Consider the following 18442-nt stretch of genomic DNA (forward strand, 5'->3'; position numbering starts at 1 on the left):
TTCGATGATCGGTCAGCGGTGGATTTAACGGTGGCGGTCTTCACGGTGGACCTTTCTGATATATCCACAATGGCAACAGTCTCCCTACCGGCTATAATCAACGCCGGCAGGGCCCTGGAAATCGGCATTGTACTTGAATCCACTCATCAGGAACCAACTTTGAGTCCAATTTGAGTTTGAAAAGCCGGCAGCAGACGGCGTGGCAGTCCAGAGGAAAGCCAACTGTTTGGCCGAACCGTGGTTGAATCTGGTTTCAGGAAGCAGGTCAGTGGCGGACCTGAATATCACTTACTCGATCTGTTCATACTGACAGGTACATGTATTCTGCAGTTCAGCCACTGTTTTCTTTCGGGCCCACATGCATTCGAAATGGCTCATAGTCATTGTCCGGGTTTAAAGACACATGGGATCAAACGAACATGCTCAGTGCAATGAGAGACGTGGACTTATCCATATCACCCTTGTCGAAGATGAAAAAACGGACAAACATCCTGTCAGACGCGCAGCAATCACCGTCATTGCCATTACGACGATTGCCATGGAGTATCGTATTGTATCCGGCTATTACATGTGGCCTGATTCTTCTTCTATTCTTGACACAGATCTCACAGTCAGGCCCTCTACAAGGCTTGATTCCATTCGGAGACTCGAACAGTCAGATACATTCAATTACACATAATCCCGATACATCACGTCCTTTGATAAAGCTTCATCCGGAGAATCATATATACCGCGATCCTACGACGCAACATCTCGACTGGGTAGTAACAGCCGACCATCTACGCCCGGATGGAGTTTTAAAAAGGGTTTATCTAGTCAATGGTAAGATATATGACCTGGTTCTTCTGTTTTGACTGCTTACATCAAGATCAGGCCTTTTCCCTGGACCGACGGTTGAAGCACGTTCTGGTGACTGCCTGATAGTAAACGTGACCAATGCTTTGGACGACGAACCGATCTCCGTCCATTGGCATGGGATACATATCGAGAGTAAGTCCTTGTGCTTAGATATAATCGTGGTTGTTTGACTAACGAGTCATTCAGATGCTATGGATGGAGCAGTTGGTGTGACACAACGCCCTATCCCTCCAGGATCTACGTTTACCTACGACTTCACAATTCCCGCAGATCAAAGTGGTACATTCTGGTACCACGCTCACTCCGGTCTTATTAGAGCCGATGGCCTATATGGGGGGCTTATCGTGCACAAGCCCTCTCCTAAGGCCACCGTCCGGGGGCTATTAGCTCGTGCAGATGGGAGAGAACTTGGTAGTTATGATAAGGACATTCTACTCTTAGTTGGCGATTGGTATCACCGATCAGCTGATCAGGTATATTCCTGGTATATGCGCGCCGGGTCATTTGGAAACGAGGTTAGTCTGTCAATATTATCTCATTGAGCACGACGGCTGACCCCAACAGCCCGTCCCAGATTCATTACTTATCAATGGAGTTGGTCAATTTGATTGCTCCATGGCTGTTCCCGCACGGCCGGTGGACTGCATTCTTCGACAGATGAACGTTTCCTACTTGGATGCGAAGAGTGATGCAAAGTATAGGGTCCGCGTAGTCAATACAGGGTAAGTTGTGCTACAAATTATGCAAAACGTTGGTGGCTGACTAGCGACTAGCTCCGTCGCAGGATTTACGCTGGGTCTTCAGAACAGAGATTTCACGCTCATCCAAGTGGACAGCATTGATGTCGAACAACAAGATACAGATTCAGCCGGCGTACTCTACCCGGGCCAGCGTATGGACATAATTCTCCATCCGAGCCATACCGACTCGTCGAGCTCATTGACGATTGATCTAAATAAAGAGTACGTTTTGGCATGTACCATGGTTCAAGTCGCGCTAACAGATGGATAGATGCTTCAGGTACCCGAATCCAGCTTTAGCATCTACCCAGACTTTTGAGATAGCGAGGTCACCAGACAATTCATTCCCAACCATATCTCCGCTGAACAGCACGATATCTCTCTCCGAAGTTGCCACTAAAAGGCCACTTCTTTCCGGCCTTCCCGAAAAGGCCCATCAAACCCACGTGGTGTACACTAAGATCGAGAAGCTCTCCATAAATCACAACGTGCCTTATGGATTCTTCAATCGAACTTCATGGAAGCCTCAGCTTGACACACCAGTCATTGATCTTCCTCGCGACCAGTGGGATATAAATCAGCTCGTGATATCAACGGGGTCGACTGTTTCACGACAATCGTCTTCGTCCGATCAAAACCGGGACTTATGGATAGACCTGGTAGTCAACAATCTAGACGATAGTGGCCACCCATTCCACCTGGTAGGCCCTACTCGCTGCTCAAATCTGTTTACTGAATGATTAAGACTAACATTGAACAGCACGGCCACCACTTCTACATTCTAAGGACCTACCAGGCACCTATAGGCTGGGGCGCCTACAATCCATTCACAGATGCCTATCCACCAGGTCTGGCTGCACAACACGCTAGCTCATCAACACCGGATATTCCCTACGACCTCTCCCGCGCGCAGCTACGAGATACAGTATACATCCCCAGCCGCGGGCACGCTGTCTTGCGCTTCCGAGCAGATAACCCAGGGATATGGCTATTTCACTGTCACATCATCTGGCACCAAGCAAGCGGGATGGCCATGTTAATGCAGATAGAGTGAGAAAAGTTTAAATAGATATCTATATGCAATATATAATTGATATTAGATGACGAATGCTATGAACCTGCATTAGCACAAATTGCACACTAAACCATTGAACATTAAGCTTTCGCTTATAGAGCATAAAGAGTTAGTCTCTTTCAACAAATACGGTTGTGTAGTGTAATGGTTATCACTCTGGATTCTGATTCCAGCAATCCCGGTTCGATCCCGGGCACGACCTTTTTTGCTTCCCATTTTTCCTTCCGCGACACATACCCTTCACCTACCACTCATGTCTTCGATATACTCTCAGCAGGTATATTGCTCTAATGTGTAATGATTCAATGAAATGTCTACTCCGGTATATCTTGCTTCTGGTCCCTCCACATTGGGTGGGACGGTGCTGACCGGGGCGGGGATGCATTCCCCTCGTGGAGTCGTGATTAACTACTGCAGCGTCTCCCCTCATTTCCCTTCGGCCCCTCGACAACCGACCATCAAAACATGCGGCGAACCATCTCAAACCGTCTGCATACCTTTAAAGATGCAGGAACCTGGAAACTCCGGAGGGTGCGGCGTTCCCCATCCCCATCAAACCCTACGGCCTCGAACCGCTCATCAATATCAATCGAGTCCCCCGCTCCAGCCCCCACCGAAAGGCCCCATACGAAAGCAGAGCCGGCCGTCACGTCGCCCTATGAACCGACCGAATTGTATCGGACTTCTGGGACCGGGCGGAAGAGAACCTGCAAATGAGCCATCACCCAGGGACTAGAAAGGTTATGGTGGCTTATTTGTCTCTGTTAGAGTCCGCGACCGAGTCCAACCTAGCAGCTAGAGGCACCCTGCTGCGTCAGAAACAGTTATTGGATCTCACCACCAGACAACTCCATGCAGTAGAGGAGAAAAAGTGGCTGACGGGCGAAAGTATCTGGCGGGATCTCGCCAACAACGTCTTGGGGGCCAAAGATCTGATCTCCACTGCGGCGGCAGCAGAACCACATGTTGCCCTAGCCTGCGCCGGCCTGTCTTTAATCATTAAGGTAGATGCTACAGTTTTTTCCGTTTGTATACGACAATGGTTTGTTGACGTCACCGGTCTAGCTTCTTCTGAAACCTGGACAAGAATACCAAGCCCTTCTCGCCGGCCTGGAATACGTCTCCCAGATCATCCGCCAATTTAACGTCATGGAGCGTCGCTACCTCTCTCGCAAGCATAGCCTTGCGATTCCGCCTGACCAGGCGGTCCAATTCGTCGACGGTCTCGAGGCGGCTTTTCTCAAGTTGTACACGGGAGTGCTGGAGTTCCAAGCCAGGGCAGTCTGTCACCTAACAAAGCATTCCGTCACGCGGACCTTCAAGGATATTTTCGAGGTAGACAGCTGGGAAAAGATGGTAGATGCCATCAAAGAGTCGGAGTCCACGTGTCGCAACTTCATCCGAGTCATCGACTCGGAGAAGCTGCACACGGGGTTGGCAGAGCACAAGAGCCAATTGCGTAACATACAGAAAGACACGAAGCAGATATACACCGCGCTGCTGGAACAGAACATGGAACAGAACATGAAACGGAAAGAACTTCAGCAACGAGAGAAGTGGAACAGATTCCTGGCAGCTTTGTTCACCTCCCGCTACGAAGATCACAAGGACCGAAATCAGGACCGAATTGAAGGCACTTGTGAATGGTCCACGACTCATCCGCTGTTCACTGGCTGGAAAGAGAGCGAGGCCTCCAGCCTGCTCTGGATATCAGCGGATCCAGGCTGTGGCAAATCTGTCCTAGCCAAGTATCTTATCGACCATGTGGTACCGACCACGAATGACCGAACAACCTGCTACTTCTTCTTCAAGGCGGACTCTAGCGAGCAGCAAAGCGCCCTAAATGCTCTCTGTGCTCTTCTCCGCCAGCTATTTCTCCAGAGACCCGCCCTTCGTGAAGTGCATCAGTGGGCCTCCGAGAGGTATGCGATTGATGGAAGCCAGCTCATCAACTCATTCTCTGCCCTATGGGATATCTTGATCAAAGTCACTGCCACGGAAGACAAACAAGTCGTATGTATCCTGGACGCATTGGATGAATGTGCAGGGGGCGATCGCCCTCAGCTGACCCAGGCGCTTGATAAATTCTACCGCAGTGAACGCCGAAAAGGAGCCCTAAAATTCCTGATTACCAGCCGACCTTACGCCCATATCCAACGTGAGTTTCAATTACTCAAAAATTCTTTCCCCACGATTCACCTCAGCGGCGAGGACGATGCGGAAGCGAACAAGATCGAGCGGGAGATAAATCTAGTGGTCCAGAAGAGGGTCGAAGAGATAGGCGCGAAACTGCAATTGGAGGAGTACGAACAGTCCTTTCTCCAGGATCAGCTTCTGCTTATTCCGAACCGAACGTATCTTTGGGTGACACTGATATTCGACGTGATCGAGAACAGTCTCAGCTACACTAACAACAAAGTGCGTCAAATCATCAAGACACTACCACGAACAGTAGATGAAGCCTACGAACGGATCTTGAACCAATGCCCCGACCAAGCAAAGGCTCGAAGGCTTCTTCATGTCGTGGTTGGTGCCACTCGACCTCTGACGATCGAAGAGATGCGGATCGCACTCGCCGTAGATCTTCGCCTCCAAAAGCACGGCGAGTTGGATCTGGAGCCCGAGGGTCGGTTTGCCACGACGGTGAGAAACCTCTGTGGCTTGTTTGTGACCATCGTCGACTCCAAAATCTATCTTCTGCATCAGACAGCGAAGGAGTTCTTAGTCCCCCGAACTCAGCCGGCCGAATTACCTGGCACCAGCAGTGCTTCTTCTATTCCTGAATCAGCTGATGAAGAGGGTCACTGTATGGAGACGGGACTCCATTGGAAACATTCGCTACCATTTGTCGAGTCAAACCGGATTGTCCTGGAGATCTGCTTGTCGTATCTGCTGCTTGATACATTCGAGCATGATCCGGAAAGGGACGAAACTGATGGACCCGGTCAGCGGGAAAGCCCTATCAACGACAGAGGCGAATATGATTTTCTAGACTATTCGGCGAAAAGCTGGACCATCCACTTCCGCAACGCCATGATCCAGAAGGATGCACCGCTCTTGCCGCTTGCTCGAGAATTATGCGATCCGCAATCGCCGCGGCTTAAAGCGTGGCTTAGAGTGTGCTGGGAAATGGAAGGAGAGGTTCAGGTTCCCTCTACGGAGCTGATGGTAGCGTCTTACTTCGGTCTTGAGGCAATAGGAGAACTGCTTCTGCAAGGCGAGGTCCCCTATCTTGATGAAGAAGACCCAGCAATGAGACGCACTGCGTTGTCAATGGCAGCAGGAGGGGGAAGCGAGCGAGCAGTCAAGCTGCTACTAGATGCGGGATCCAAATCACTCAACTGGCGGGACGAACACGGCACGCCCCTACTATGGGCAGCGGAGAAAGGAAACACTCGCGTTGTCAGACTACTCCTAGATCAACCAGACATTGACCTAGACCTCCCGGCTGTCCGTGGACGCACGCCGCTGTCGTATGCGGCGGAGAACGGTCATGAAGACGTTGTGGAGCTCTTGCTCGACAGGGGTGCTGATACTGAAGACTTTCGTCCGCTCGAGCTGACACCGCTTGCCTATGCGGCGTCGAACGGCCACACTAGTATCGTAGAAAAGCTTTTGCGGACGCAAAAGGTCAATGTGGCCTTCGAAGATTGGGAAGGGAACACACCTCTTCTGATGGCCGCTCGAGAGGGCCACGATGGGGTTGTCGGGCTGCTTCTTCACGTACCAGGCGTCGACCCCGACTGTCGAAATAAGCGAGACCGCTCACCACTGTCCTATGCATCTGAGAATGCACATTTGCCGGTGGTCCGACTTTTCACTCAAACAAAGGCCGTGGATCTTGACTCCAGGGACCGATTCTATGGCAGAACACCCCTTCTTTGGGCCGCCGAACAGTATGAAAACGAAGATGTTGTCAAGCACCTGATCGACGCAGGAGCGAAGGACATCGAATGTCAGGGAACCTGGCCAAAACGAAGTGCATTATCACATGCTTGTGCGCAAGGGAATGACACGGTTGTCCGACTACTGTTGGAAACGGGCCTGGCTAATCCAAACTCCATGTCAGCGTACGGCAGGACTCCGCTTTCTTTTGCCTCAGAGAGTGGCCATACCAGTATAGTGAAGGAGCTTTTGGCCCTCGAATCTGTCAGTCCCGATCTTGCAGACACCACTTACGGTCGAACGCCGTTATCGTGGGCGGCAGCGAAGGGACATGTGGAGGTTGTCCATCTGTTACTGAAAACTGACGCCGTGGATCTGTGGTCCAGGGACTTGATGTACCATCGGACCCCCGGCGAGTGGGCTGCATGCAACGGGCACCGTGAGATTGCAAATTGGCTACAGTATACACAACCTGAAGAACCCGGAGGCTCGGAGGAGTCTGGGAGAAACTCCAGCCAAGCGGGCATAGAAGAATCAACCCCCCTTCCCCCTCGCCCCGAGTTGCGGATATCCTCTCCTAGCTCGGAGAGCCTGGAAATGGAATCAGTGTGAAAGTGAACAAGACTTTCAGGTATTGTCAGAAGAAAGAAGAAAACTGGGTGGGCTTCGATAACCCCTCAACCTCTTTTAAGATGTCAATTTACCAGACTTGAACGTCCATTTTGACTTGTGTGTGGACGTCACCTGGAGAGATAGGGGAGACACATACTCTCCCGAGCCAAGCCAAGAGGGCTTCGGTGTCCGTTAACCAGCCATTATATTGCTTAGTATCGTTTGATTTTCGTAGCCTATCGTGTGCCAGCCTAGCCAACATCACCGGGGCCCTGATGGAGCTTAAGTCAAGCGATTAGATCATCGGATTTAAAATAGAGACGGTCAGAAATAAATAGGATGGCGGGGGGGTGGGGGGGAGGGGGTCAAGGTTCGTCTGCTGGTTCTTTTTTCCGTTCCTGGATAGTCCCGTCCCTTCTATCCAGGCCCCATAAGTGATTGCCTATAAACCTCCGCCCGGTTCTCCCAGTACAGGATCCTTGAAGAACTACCGCGTTTATATTCTTAACAACAGTAGCCTACTCGGGGTTGCTGCTTTTTCGGTATGTTCCTCTGTCAGTCTTCGCAACGCATAGATGCTGGCCGGATGCACAATATAATGACAAGGGTGTGTGGCCCTGGACAGCTTCAAGAATGACTTTGGCCACCCCACAGGCTCAGACTCTGCTTACTGCTTACTGCTTACTGCTTCTTTGGTGCGATCTACGGCTCGGTGGTCATCCTGAGCTGGTGGTCTATCCGTCCAATAATAAGTATAAAAACATCTAAGCCTCGAGTAATGAGTGTCAGCACAAATTTATATTCTCTTATGATGTCGCACAGATCAAAATAAAACATGACACATATTAATTCAAAGAAAAAGTAAAAAAAAAAAAAAAAGAAAAGAAAAGAAAAGGAAAATGCAGATAGTAGACGCTATGTAGGTGATGATGCAGGGGTAGTAGTAGACCAGCTACTCTAACGGAAGTCTTCTTTCAGCCGTAGATGAAAAGTATATATAACTAACCCGCACAATGAAACATATGAGCATAATATGCGCAGTCACATATACCCCAGATCAACAATGAGCAAACAACAAGCAGCACCACCACCACCACCACCGGCAACTGACCCGACCAACAAAACTATCTCACACGACCTCACCATGACCTGTTTTCTAGTAGGCATGATATCATACCGCCACAGTATCACAAAGATAAAATTCCATTTATTATATATATACTACTCCGTAGTATTATATATTATATCATAGTAAACTAATCCCAACGAACTAACTACCAAGTACAGTAGTACTAGTCAACCCAACCACACAACCAGAACTACTACGGAATGCTACTACCCCCCTCACCACCGCCAGATACACAACATCTCTATTATATCCAGAAATGCAATCCAATCAACTACGTAATAAAATCCAACCAATAAGCATACTTCATTCCAATCAGTTAGCGGGCAACCCGGTCAGCAAACAATCTCCAGAATCGTCACTCTGCATACTACTACTTACTACCCGTGAACTTTATTCTGGGGCAGGTGATAGACTAGTATCCTCTGCTTGTGTCTATTCCGTACTTTGTAGTGACTAACTAAGGGAACAACGGCTTTCTTACTGGATTTACCTTGATTACACACCCCTTGCTGTAGGATCCTGTTAGGGGCGGCGGGGTAGATAAGAGGGTGGTTGTGGCGGTCTTTGCTTTGGGGTTCGATTCTCAACGAGATCATGTCTTTGCTCTGCAGGATCTGATGGCTCCCTGAGATTCTTTTTATGTAGGAACAAAATTAGGTATGTGCTAGGTATCTCAAATCATCATTGTTAGGCTAACGTATCGGGTACAGCCAACTTAGGCCGTTCCAATCTGGTATCTTTCCCATCCATGCCAATCCATACTGCTGTCAATAATACACCGAACAAGGGAAGATGAAAAAGTAGAAAGAACACTCAAACGCCGGATCACCCATAATAATATAAGCCGATGCAGCTGAACAAAATGCACTTCAAATATTAGGAGACAGACGCCCATTCAACCACCTCCAAAGCACACATGACGAGGATAAGAGTGGACGGGAGGATCCTGGAGGCACTATTAGCGACTGTTTCACGGAAGCAACGAGCTTGGTTTACTTACCACACCACATAGCTCTGGAACAAGAGCTTCGACATGGCGCTGACATAGACATTGTTGATCTGGCAGATCTGCGCCAGTTGAAGTGCTGACGGAGCTCCAGTCAGGAGGAAGCAGACGATGATAAAGATCGGATCGTCCAGAATGCTGACGGGCACATACTTGGCCAGCAACGCAAGGATGGGGGCCATGATGATTGTAGGTAGGAGCATGCGGGCCACCAGAGACGCGATGATCAACTTCTTCTCTTCTTTGGGGTGCTCGACATCGTCCAGCGCCTCCTTGGGAAGCGTGTTGCGTTCAAGGTTGGCTCCCAGGACGACAAGGATCAACGGCACAGCAACCTGGCCATTCTGGTTGATCGCTCGAGTCACCGAATTGCTCACAAAGGTGCCCTCGTCGAAGAACAAGCTCTGCAGCGCCGGTACCGAGGCGACCACGATCGAGACAAGCATGGCCCACAGGGGCGGGTTCATGAACTCCCACAACCCATGGAAGAACCTCCGAATCCAGCTTGAGCAGACCGAGAGCACCTTCTGCATCCTCGTTGGCAATCGTCGAAATACAGCTCCAGTCCCTTTCTCCCATCCGCTGGCGATGCGACCACGGATCCGACGCGGTGACGCCTTGATGCGGGCAATTAAGCCCTTCTTCCCGTAGTTCTCTTGTACAGCGGGGAATGACAGCATATTGCCGGCAGAGCTTTGTCGTGGCATGAACGGCGCGGGAGGAGCATCAAGCAGGGGCGGACGGTCGGAATCTTCTTCGCCACCGCTTCGGGACGATACCTTGGAGTAGGGATAGTCCCGTGCGGTCACCGGTGTCTCTTGACCCGAAGCGAACGCATCCGAGTCCTCCTGTGAGCTTTCAGATGCTTGTGTCTGTTCATCGAAGCTCCTAGTCCTCACCAACGGCTCATCAGGATCAATCTGCTCCGGATTGTCCGTATATCGCTCCTGACCCTGTCCAATGCGAGTGGAATCCGGATCCGCTTCCGCCTCTTCCAAATAACGTTCACGGGGGGCGAGAAGCACATGGTAGCCCCAGCTCCAACGCACAAGCTGGCCAAGCTGCTGGAAGATAAGCAGATATAGGATACCACGTGCGGCGACTTCGTCATCGTTATCGTTCGGGACGCGACTCCAGTGAAGACCCTTGAGGGTCTGCGACAGGGACATGACGAGGGAGATAGGGAGCGAGTTTGAATTTCCGAAAACCTGGAGGGAAGATTGCCGCGGGTCAGCGAAAGTTCGACAGGGCAGAAATTATCTGAAAAGCAATAGACACTAAACTTACCGCCATGGCGGCGACGAAGTTGGAGGGTCGTTTCTTGAGCCGGAGACATCGCGAAACAACAAAGGCGCAGGAATAAGAGACGAATGTTTGGATGACAAAGATGGCCGGAATGATGGCCAAATCAGTGAGCTTCTCTGCTGTGAGCTGGGACCCGAGCTTTGTGAAGACTAACAGTTGTGGTCAGTTGAGATGCGAAAAGTACCACCAAAGTAACCAGGCAACCTACTCAGGCAGGGTGTGAATAGAGTGACGTTGAGATTTGCTACCAGCTTCTGGGCGTCGGCATCGAACATGCCTTGTTTGGCAGCAAAGTAGCCCGGCAGACTCACGCAGATGACCTCGAGGACGGCTTCAAAGACCAAGAGGACGAGGTTAAGGAACGAGGGGTGGCTCGAGTGGGAGTTGCCATCTTGCAGGAGGGCGGGATTGGCGCCCATCTGGGTCATGAACTGAGAGGAGATTGACGGGTAGGCATTTTGAAGAGATCTAGGGGCAGTAAAAATGGCCATCGACAGGAGGGCGGAAGCACAGGGAAGCCAAAGTGGCAGAGAGGTAACAGGCAACCGACTCTCGACAATCTGGGGAAGGAAAGATGAAGAAGGAGAGAGGAGAGAGAGGGTAGGATGATGGGGGATGACGCGAACGGGAAGCAACCACAAGGTCGTAGAAGACGATGGCGATAGTACCGTGGAAGATGATGACGCCGATAGATAACAGAGGTAGGCAGGCGGTAGGCGAATAGGATTTAGAGTTGGCACTGCACGGAAGCACGATTGGATTCAAACAGTTCAACCTAATGCGTAGGTACAGGACTAGGGGCCAGAACAGATCCAGTCACAACAATGTCCGAGATGAGGCCACCAGAGTATCGATGATTAGATAGATTTCCGATGATATAAAGCGGAACGCCGACGGGTTTAATACCAAAGTTGATGGTGTCGGTGAGTCTTTGACCTGTCTTGCCTTACTGTCTCCCTCTTCAATTCTACGAGGAATCCCAGAACATCATCGTCAGGCTTTCCCGGACTCTCTGGACCCGGGAAGGCCCCCATATCTGACCAATGAGAGTCGTCCGTAGGCGAACGCCCAGCCCAGTTTCGCGCTGCGCCCAGACCCGCCAAGGCTTGGGGCCTTTCACCTTTTTTAGTATGGAGTATGTTAGTATGGAAAGTAGTCTACTAGTTCTATAGAAGTGGTAAAGATAGCTCATTCTTGTATAAAAAACTTTCATGGGAATCGGGAGTAAACATGAAACCACCGAAAAGAAAGCTCGTCAAAACCGTTCATCTACCTTGACGGAAGGCTGGTACTTTTGTCCCTCCCGACGGGTGACGGCAGAATATCCACCAGATAATTAGGAGACTGGAGAGAGCCAGCTCCCCCTGCCTTTCGAGATGCTTGGCAGTGTGACACAAGCAGCGACAATCTGAACCCCTTCAGCGGTAAAAGAGAGATAAGACATTCTCTTGGCGAGAATTTCTACGAGAACTTGTGTGAAACCCTTCTCAGTAAGGAGGCATAACGTGTTGCTAGCTTCCCTGCAAGTTGTGTGGCCATAGTGGGAATGGTCGGGAGGAGTGGTGTAAATACTATCTAGTACTTTGTACAATGCAGTACAGCCACGTAGGACTCACAAATGCGAAAAGTATTTGCAGTAGAAACAATATAGCACGTATGTGTATCTTCTAAAGCTGACTGGTCTATTCAAGTATATCCCTTCTTCTAATAATTAATATCCGATGAGACTCATTCAGGCAAAGCAAAACTCATGATGATGAAACTTCCCACAGCGGTTATGTCATGATCGGCGGCCAATAATAATGCAAGCTGATATCACTCCGTCTTCGTGTCTTTCCCTTCTCATGTCCTTCCTGTTCACATTTCCGCTTCCATTCAATCAATGAAAACCTTATCTGTTTCGCAATAATCTTTCGAGAACCTGAAACAAGTGGTTCGCATCTCCACGACATCTTTGCCACTTCCCCAGATGTCCGGAATGGAAAGGGATGGCAGTGGTCTCATTCCTCCAATGCGGCATTGCGCAACTCTCTGCCTCCCCACTTGGATAACACTGCCCGCCGCTGCCGAGGATCGACACCACTAGCTGCTGCATTGGCTTCGGGCTCAAGGTCGATGTTGGGCCTATCTTGCTTAAACTCTACAGTAGTCCAGATTAGTTATTAATAGAGTCTGGGGCAGATTTACGGCTTCTTTTTCTATCATCGCAACATGAATAGGACTACGACCGTACCAAATCATCTCGTCTTTGGTTGGCTTCCCATCCGGACACGGGAGACCTGGCTTAAAAGCTTGACCACACTATACAAAGTAGTTAGTCTACCCGTTAGATAATCTTATGAAGCCCTCCGTAGTATGGCCCGCGTTCATTCCAAAGCCAGCAGATCCACTCCGGTAGTTGCACGATAGCACGATAGCGCACGCCTGGCATCAACTACATCATTGGGACTGTTGAGTGTGGGATAAGAAGCAAGGATCCACCCCTACAGTTTGGGATGCTTCGGAGCATTGATCCATTACAAGTTGCCGGGGCTGTGAACAGGGAAGGAAGCCGGGTGCGAGCCCGACAATGAGAGTTTCAATATGTCGCCAAGACCGGGGAAACCCTGATAAGGCAGAGGCAAAAAAGAAAAAGCGCCCAGGGCCGGGGGTTGAGAGAGAAATATGGTTGACTGATCAACCGGTGGCTTTTACTCAGGAAATGCTGCAATCATCGCGGTGACACAATCATGCCAGTTATTGCGAGTGGCTCCCGCCGAGGACAAGCCCCATCCGATCCTCAGCTGAAGATTGGGAAGACCTCCGATAGGGCGTTGCACACCCACTGATGATGTCTACTACTGTCGACCAACACCGTTTCCCCATGGATCTCGGGCTTCTATCACCGGCCGTTTTGCATTAATTTCGTCGATGAAAACGACTTCGGGCTCTGGGAAGCCTTTCAGTCCAAATCCCGGTGCATAGATACTATTAGCAGGCGGGCTTAAGATGTTCGCTGGACCCAGTGGTGGCTGTGATAAGAAAGGTGAGGGAACCAATGTTACACAAGAGGGTGTAAACGAGCTGCTTCATATGTCATAAGCCACAATATCTCCCATCCTGGCATCCCGGGCTAATGTCGAGAGTATTATGACTATTTGTTCATATCTCCGGAATGAAAGGATCAGCCTACAACATTTCCTTATGATCGCAACCCGTGGAATGGGACCCGTACTTTGGTTAGGTTCAACTGCCGGCCTAAGGTAAATAGATCGGGGATCCATCGGCCGACGGGGGGTGGCGATAGTCAGGCAGAAACAATGTTGGTTGCCACCTTCAAATCCAGTGAGGACCACGGATGCTTGCGTGAGCCAATTTCCAGCAAGGTCAACGAGACGAAAAGGACGAGATTAAAGTTGTTGCGTTAACATTGACTTTGTACCTGAGGTGCTGGCGCAGGCACGTGTGATTGGGCGGTCGGGGACTTGGACAGCCTGAGGCGACCGGGGAGGCAAGCCAGTTTTGGTGTGGCCCGTCCGGCTCGACTAATCACCATCCAATCTTATAACGTTTCTCTGCTAACTCACTCACTTAGTTATCCTTCCTATCCTCACCTTTCCTTTTCCCCCCGAGCTTGTCGGCCGTTGCTCGCTTTTCTTCCACTCTCTCGCTCTCTGCCGCTATCAAAATTTGCTTCTCCTTTCTTTCCGCGCCTGCATCATATCTATCCCCACCGGTTTCGCCTCCAAACGACTCCTTCACAGCTCGTTCATCCTCTCTGCACGGTTATTTTTATTGCCTGTCATTCCCACCCCCCACTAAGTACCGTCATCGACCCTCTTCTCTTGTCCGTCTCACATTTACTCCTGTCGAACCCAATCTTCCCCCCCTCCCCCCTCCCTCTCTACCACTTTATCAAGTTCTGGCCTCATTCTACTTGCCTTTCTTTGTCCCCTCATTGGTCACGGAGTTCAAGCCGCCTGACCAATATTTTTGCGAGGGATCGCACCATCGCTTCTCCAATTTCCCCCCCGTCCCTGTTTGTGCCTTGTTATCAGCTTGCTTGAGAACAACCTGAGGCGTGCCCCGCGTCGACGAAACCTGCTTTGCTCTCCTCCACTTCCCCCCTCTGGAAAAGCGTTCAGGCTCCACCAACATCGAACTTCCTCTCGACTGCCAATTTTCCATTACCATCTAAATCCTCACACAATTTGATAGCTTCATTTTTCCGATCGCTCCGATCTTCCTCTCCCTCTTCAACCTCCCTCCTACTCCTCCTCCGTTCATGCACCAAGTGCCCCCGACGTCCGTGAGACTGTTTTGACGGCACTCTCGGACCACTGCGCTCCAGCTTCAAATATCAATTGTTCCGTTCGAGTCCCTCCACCAAAATGGCAACAGAAGGGGAGCCTATCGCGGACATCTCGTCCAGACCCTTGTCAGATATGGACAACCGGTCCGACACCACCGACGACGACCTCTCGCCCTCCCTCACCACGACACAATCGTACGCTTCCGTGCCCTCCCTCCGCCCGACTCTCGATAAAACCGGTATCACTCCGTCGTCCACACATCTCGGCCAACTCAACGCCGCCCGACGCGGTGCGGGGACCCCTCCCCGTCCACAAGCTTCAATGAGCGGCGCGCAGCCCGGGGGATTGAATCAGGATATATTGGCGAAGATGAAGGCTTTCTCCTTGTCCCGACAGGGTGCCCCGCCGTCTCTGACGCATGCCAACACGACTGGCTTGGTGCCCCGGGCTTCTCCGGCGGCGGCGGCTGGAAGTCCTGTATCAGGGCAGCCGTCTGCGGGCGCAAATGGCCCCTTAGCAGGTGCTCTTGCGGGCCGTTTACCGCCCGCCGCTGTCCGACCGGGTACTAAAAACTGGGTGTCTTCGCCCTCCGTGCCCCATGGGTCACCCGGCGGCAGTTCTCCCAAGCCCGGTGGTCTGGCCGCGAAACGTATGAAGCCGGGGTTGAAGTTATCGGACGCTACGGGCGGCCTTAACGGTTCGGCGTCGCCAGGCCAGCCTGCTAACGGCGAACCTCCTGCTACCGAAACCGCATTCAGCAAATATTCCGAATTTATCGACACAAAATCGGGCACGCTGAATTTCAAGAACAAGGCCATCCTCCACGGTGGCGGCATTGAATTCTCATCAGGTCACAGTTTCAGCATCTCCTTGGACGAAGTCGATCGTTTGGATGAGTTAGGCAAGGGTAACTACGGGACGGTGTACAAGGTTCGCCATAGCCGTCCTCACATGCGCAAACCTGGAATGGGATTGCGGGGGATCATTAGTCGCAATGAGGATGGCGACTCAACTACGACGCCCGTGGTGAAGACGCACGATAATCTTTCTGGGGTCGTTATGGCGATGAAAGAGATTCGCCTAGAATTGGACGAGAGCAAATTCGCCCAGATTATCATGGAGCTGGAAATTCTCCACCGCTGCGTGTCTCCATTCATCATTGACTTCTACGGTGCCTTCTTCCAAGAAGGCGCGGTCTACATTTGCGTGGAATACATGGATGGTGGCTCGATCGATAAATTATACAAGGAGGGAATACCTGAGAACATTCTTCGCAAGGTAGCACTATCCACGGTCATGGGCCTGAAGACCCTCAAGGACGACCACAACATCATACATCGCGATGTCAAACCCACAAACATTCTCATCAACTCACGCGGACAAATCAAGATCTGCGACTTCGGTGTGAGCGGCAACCTGGTCGCCAGTATTGCCAAGACCAACATTGGCTGTCAGAGCTACATGGCCCCCGAGCGTATTGCAGGCGGGGGTGTGCAGCAGTCTGGGGCAACTGGAGGCGGAACCTACAGCGTTCAGAGCGATGTCTGGAGCTTGGGCTTGTCCATCATTGAGTGTGCCATTGGTCGGTATCCATATCCGCCCGAAACGTTCAACAACATCTTCAGCCAGTTGCACGTAAGTCTTGCTTTTCATGCATCCTATTTTAAATCGTCCAAGTTACTGACGTCTGTCAAGGCTATTGTTCATGGTGATGCGCCGACACTCCCCGAAACGGGCTACTCTGAAGAAGCACACTCCTTTGTCCGCGCGTGCTTGGACAAGAACCCGAACAAGCGTCCATCGTACAGCATGCTCCTCCGACATCCCTGGCTGTCGTCGCTTATGCAGCCTCCCACGGACGCCGACGCCACTGATGCACCAAACGGCTCGACGAAGGAGGGTGAGTCCAATGTAACGGAAGACGAGGAAGTGGCGGCGTGGGTCAAGGAACAGCTAGACCGTCGCCAGCGCGGCTTGGTTCAAGACGCAAGCAAGCCGGCACTACACGCCGTCGCCTTGGATGCCGTTCCTGGGAGCCCGCTCCTCGATGATCCCACGACTATCTCCGCTCAATGTTAAATGTTTCATGGTCCCATGGCCTCTCACAATATCCGGCCTTCTTTTTGTGCTATCATCCTGTTTTCAACATGCATGCGTCTGCGTGAGGAGATGGCACTCGCTGGCGCTGGCGCCATCTAGCCAAGCTGTCGCATGAGACTCACTCGTCCGGGTGTGTCTGACAGCTTGGATATCTCCCGGGTTCGAGTCTTGTTTTCGGAGGGTAGCGTTGAAATGCAGCTGCTTACGCCATTCATGCAACTTTCTCTTGATGTATAACGAATGTAGAGACATAATATGCTAGCTAGCTAGAACATGTCACGATGACAATGTTGGAACATCATGCGCGTGGTACTGAATTGAGTAGAATCCAAGGCAATATCTCGGATTGTCTGTTTCTGTTCTCACTCAATGTGACTCGAGACAAGACATCACGACATCATAACCTCAGTAGGAAGGGCAGAACACTGACCGGAGGGTGCAATGGTATGACGACTATCCCATGACACAGTTACGGCTTCAAGCCACCGACCGGTACCCTCGAATCACGCATTGCAAGCGCTCTATCGGCAGTTGGCCACGCAGTCACCGCCAGCCAGCGAAAAGACAACCAAAATGATGTATGCGGTATACTTGGAATGAAAGGTTGGGTTTGGGGGACTGTGTCCGAGAAGGAGCTTAGGGATTCGATCTTGTGGAATCTTGACGAATCAAGAGTGTTGTCATTATCCATCTAGTTGGAATTGTATTTCTTTGTTGCACTACATTTGCAGGCTTGTAGTACATGTTATCAATAGTTAGTAATAGTTATAGATGGTGTAACGGAAGTTAGTTTCCATCCAATAAAGTATCTCTATCTCGGTATAGAGGTGTGTTCAACCATATAATTGCCGCGTGGCATACATGGAAGATAACAATCACAAGTGAGTTTGTCCATCATTTCTCAACGAGTCTGTGTCTGTTGGTGTTGCATCAATGATGTTACACAGAACAACCACGAATTAGATGGTCACCGATGTGAGAACCTACTCCATGGAAAGAATCGATATACTTGAACTTATCCATTGCTCACATCCATGAAGTTGTGGATACCTTCGGAATTGTCTAGTCTGAATTACCACAATGTACGTAATCCCTCTCTACGGGCTCCTATGCTTCAGACTCCATGCAACCCTGAAATTGAAGGCCATTCTCTACCTGTTCGCTCTTGGTTTCTTAGGAGCCCAGGTCTCGCCACCCTTTCTTGTGTATGGGCCTATCTTCTCGTGATACATCGATTTCGATTGAAGTTAGATCATATACTGAGAAGTGTCACTTTCTTGGCCTGGCAGTATTGGAAAGTATGGATGTAATCCAGCATGATGAAGGTTAAGTTCGCAACAGCATGAGGATAACTAACTTAAAAGTATCATGATTGACATATATTCGTGTTAGTGGATGTTTGGATAAGATAGTGAATGTGTTGCGTCAGAGAACTGTTAG

The 18442-nt window shown here is 50.6% G+C and overlaps 4 protein-coding genes and 1 non-coding gene across 5 annotated transcripts; 4 read left to right on the plus strand and 1 right to left on the minus strand.

The window, feature by feature from the left end:
• Nucleotides 1-132: 132 nt before the first annotated feature.
• On the plus strand, nt 133-2652 carry ASPBRDRAFT_171585 (multicopper oxidase family protein; the record flags this gene model as incomplete). The annotated part of the gene is made up of 9 exons (XM_067619711.1): nt 133-264; nt 331-822; nt 874-990; nt 1045-1373; nt 1423-1452; nt 1516-1580; nt 1632-1820; nt 1870-2299; nt 2359-2652. The coding sequence occupies exons 2-9, from the start codon at nt 420-422 to the stop codon at nt 2650-2652; spliced, it is 1857 nt and encodes a 618-aa protein (XP_067481709.1). The 5' UTR covers nt 133-264; nt 331-419.
• Nucleotides 2653-2803: 151 nt separating this feature from the next.
• Nucleotides 2804-2875, plus strand: ASPBRDRAFT_t61. Its single transcript has one exon. It is a non-coding gene; the product is annotated as a tRNA-Gln (tRNA).
• A 541-nt stretch (nt 2876-3416) lies between these two features.
• Nucleotides 3417-7139, plus strand: ASPBRDRAFT_52552 (uncharacterized protein; the record flags this gene model as incomplete). Its single annotated transcript, XM_067626916.1, has 4 exons — nt 3417-3677; nt 3739-6446; nt 6654-7019; nt 7079-7139. The coding sequence occupies 4 exons, from the start codon at nt 3417-3419 to the stop codon at nt 7137-7139; spliced, it is 3396 nt and encodes a 1131-aa protein (XP_067481710.1).
• A 2036-nt stretch (nt 7140-9175) lies between these two features.
• On the minus strand, nt 9176-11101 carry ASPBRDRAFT_119501 (Auxin Efflux Carrier superfamily; the record flags this gene model as incomplete). Its single annotated transcript, XM_067617261.1, has 4 exons — nt 9176-9245; nt 9300-10513; nt 10593-10759; nt 10819-11101. 4 exons carry the CDS (start codon nt 11099-11101, stop codon nt 9176-9178), a joined length of 1734 nt encoding a protein of 577 aa, XP_067481711.1.
• Nucleotides 11102-14980: 3879 nt separating this feature from the next.
• On the plus strand, nt 14981-16981 carry pbs2 (mitogen-activated protein kinase kinase PBS2; the record flags this gene model as incomplete). Its single annotated transcript, XM_067617161.1, has 2 exons — nt 14981-16537; nt 16598-16981. 2 exons carry the CDS (start codon nt 14981-14983, stop codon nt 16979-16981), a joined length of 1941 nt encoding a protein of 646 aa, XP_067481712.1.
• Between the last annotated feature and the right edge of the window lie 1461 nt (nt 16982-18442).

This window comes from Aspergillus brasiliensis (assembly GCF_001889945.1).
Source record: "Aspergillus brasiliensis CBS 101740 unplaced genomic scaffold ASPBRscaffold_3, whole genome shotgun sequence".
Lineage (NCBI taxonomy): Eukaryota > Fungi > Ascomycota > Eurotiomycetes > Eurotiales > Aspergillaceae > Aspergillus > Aspergillus brasiliensis.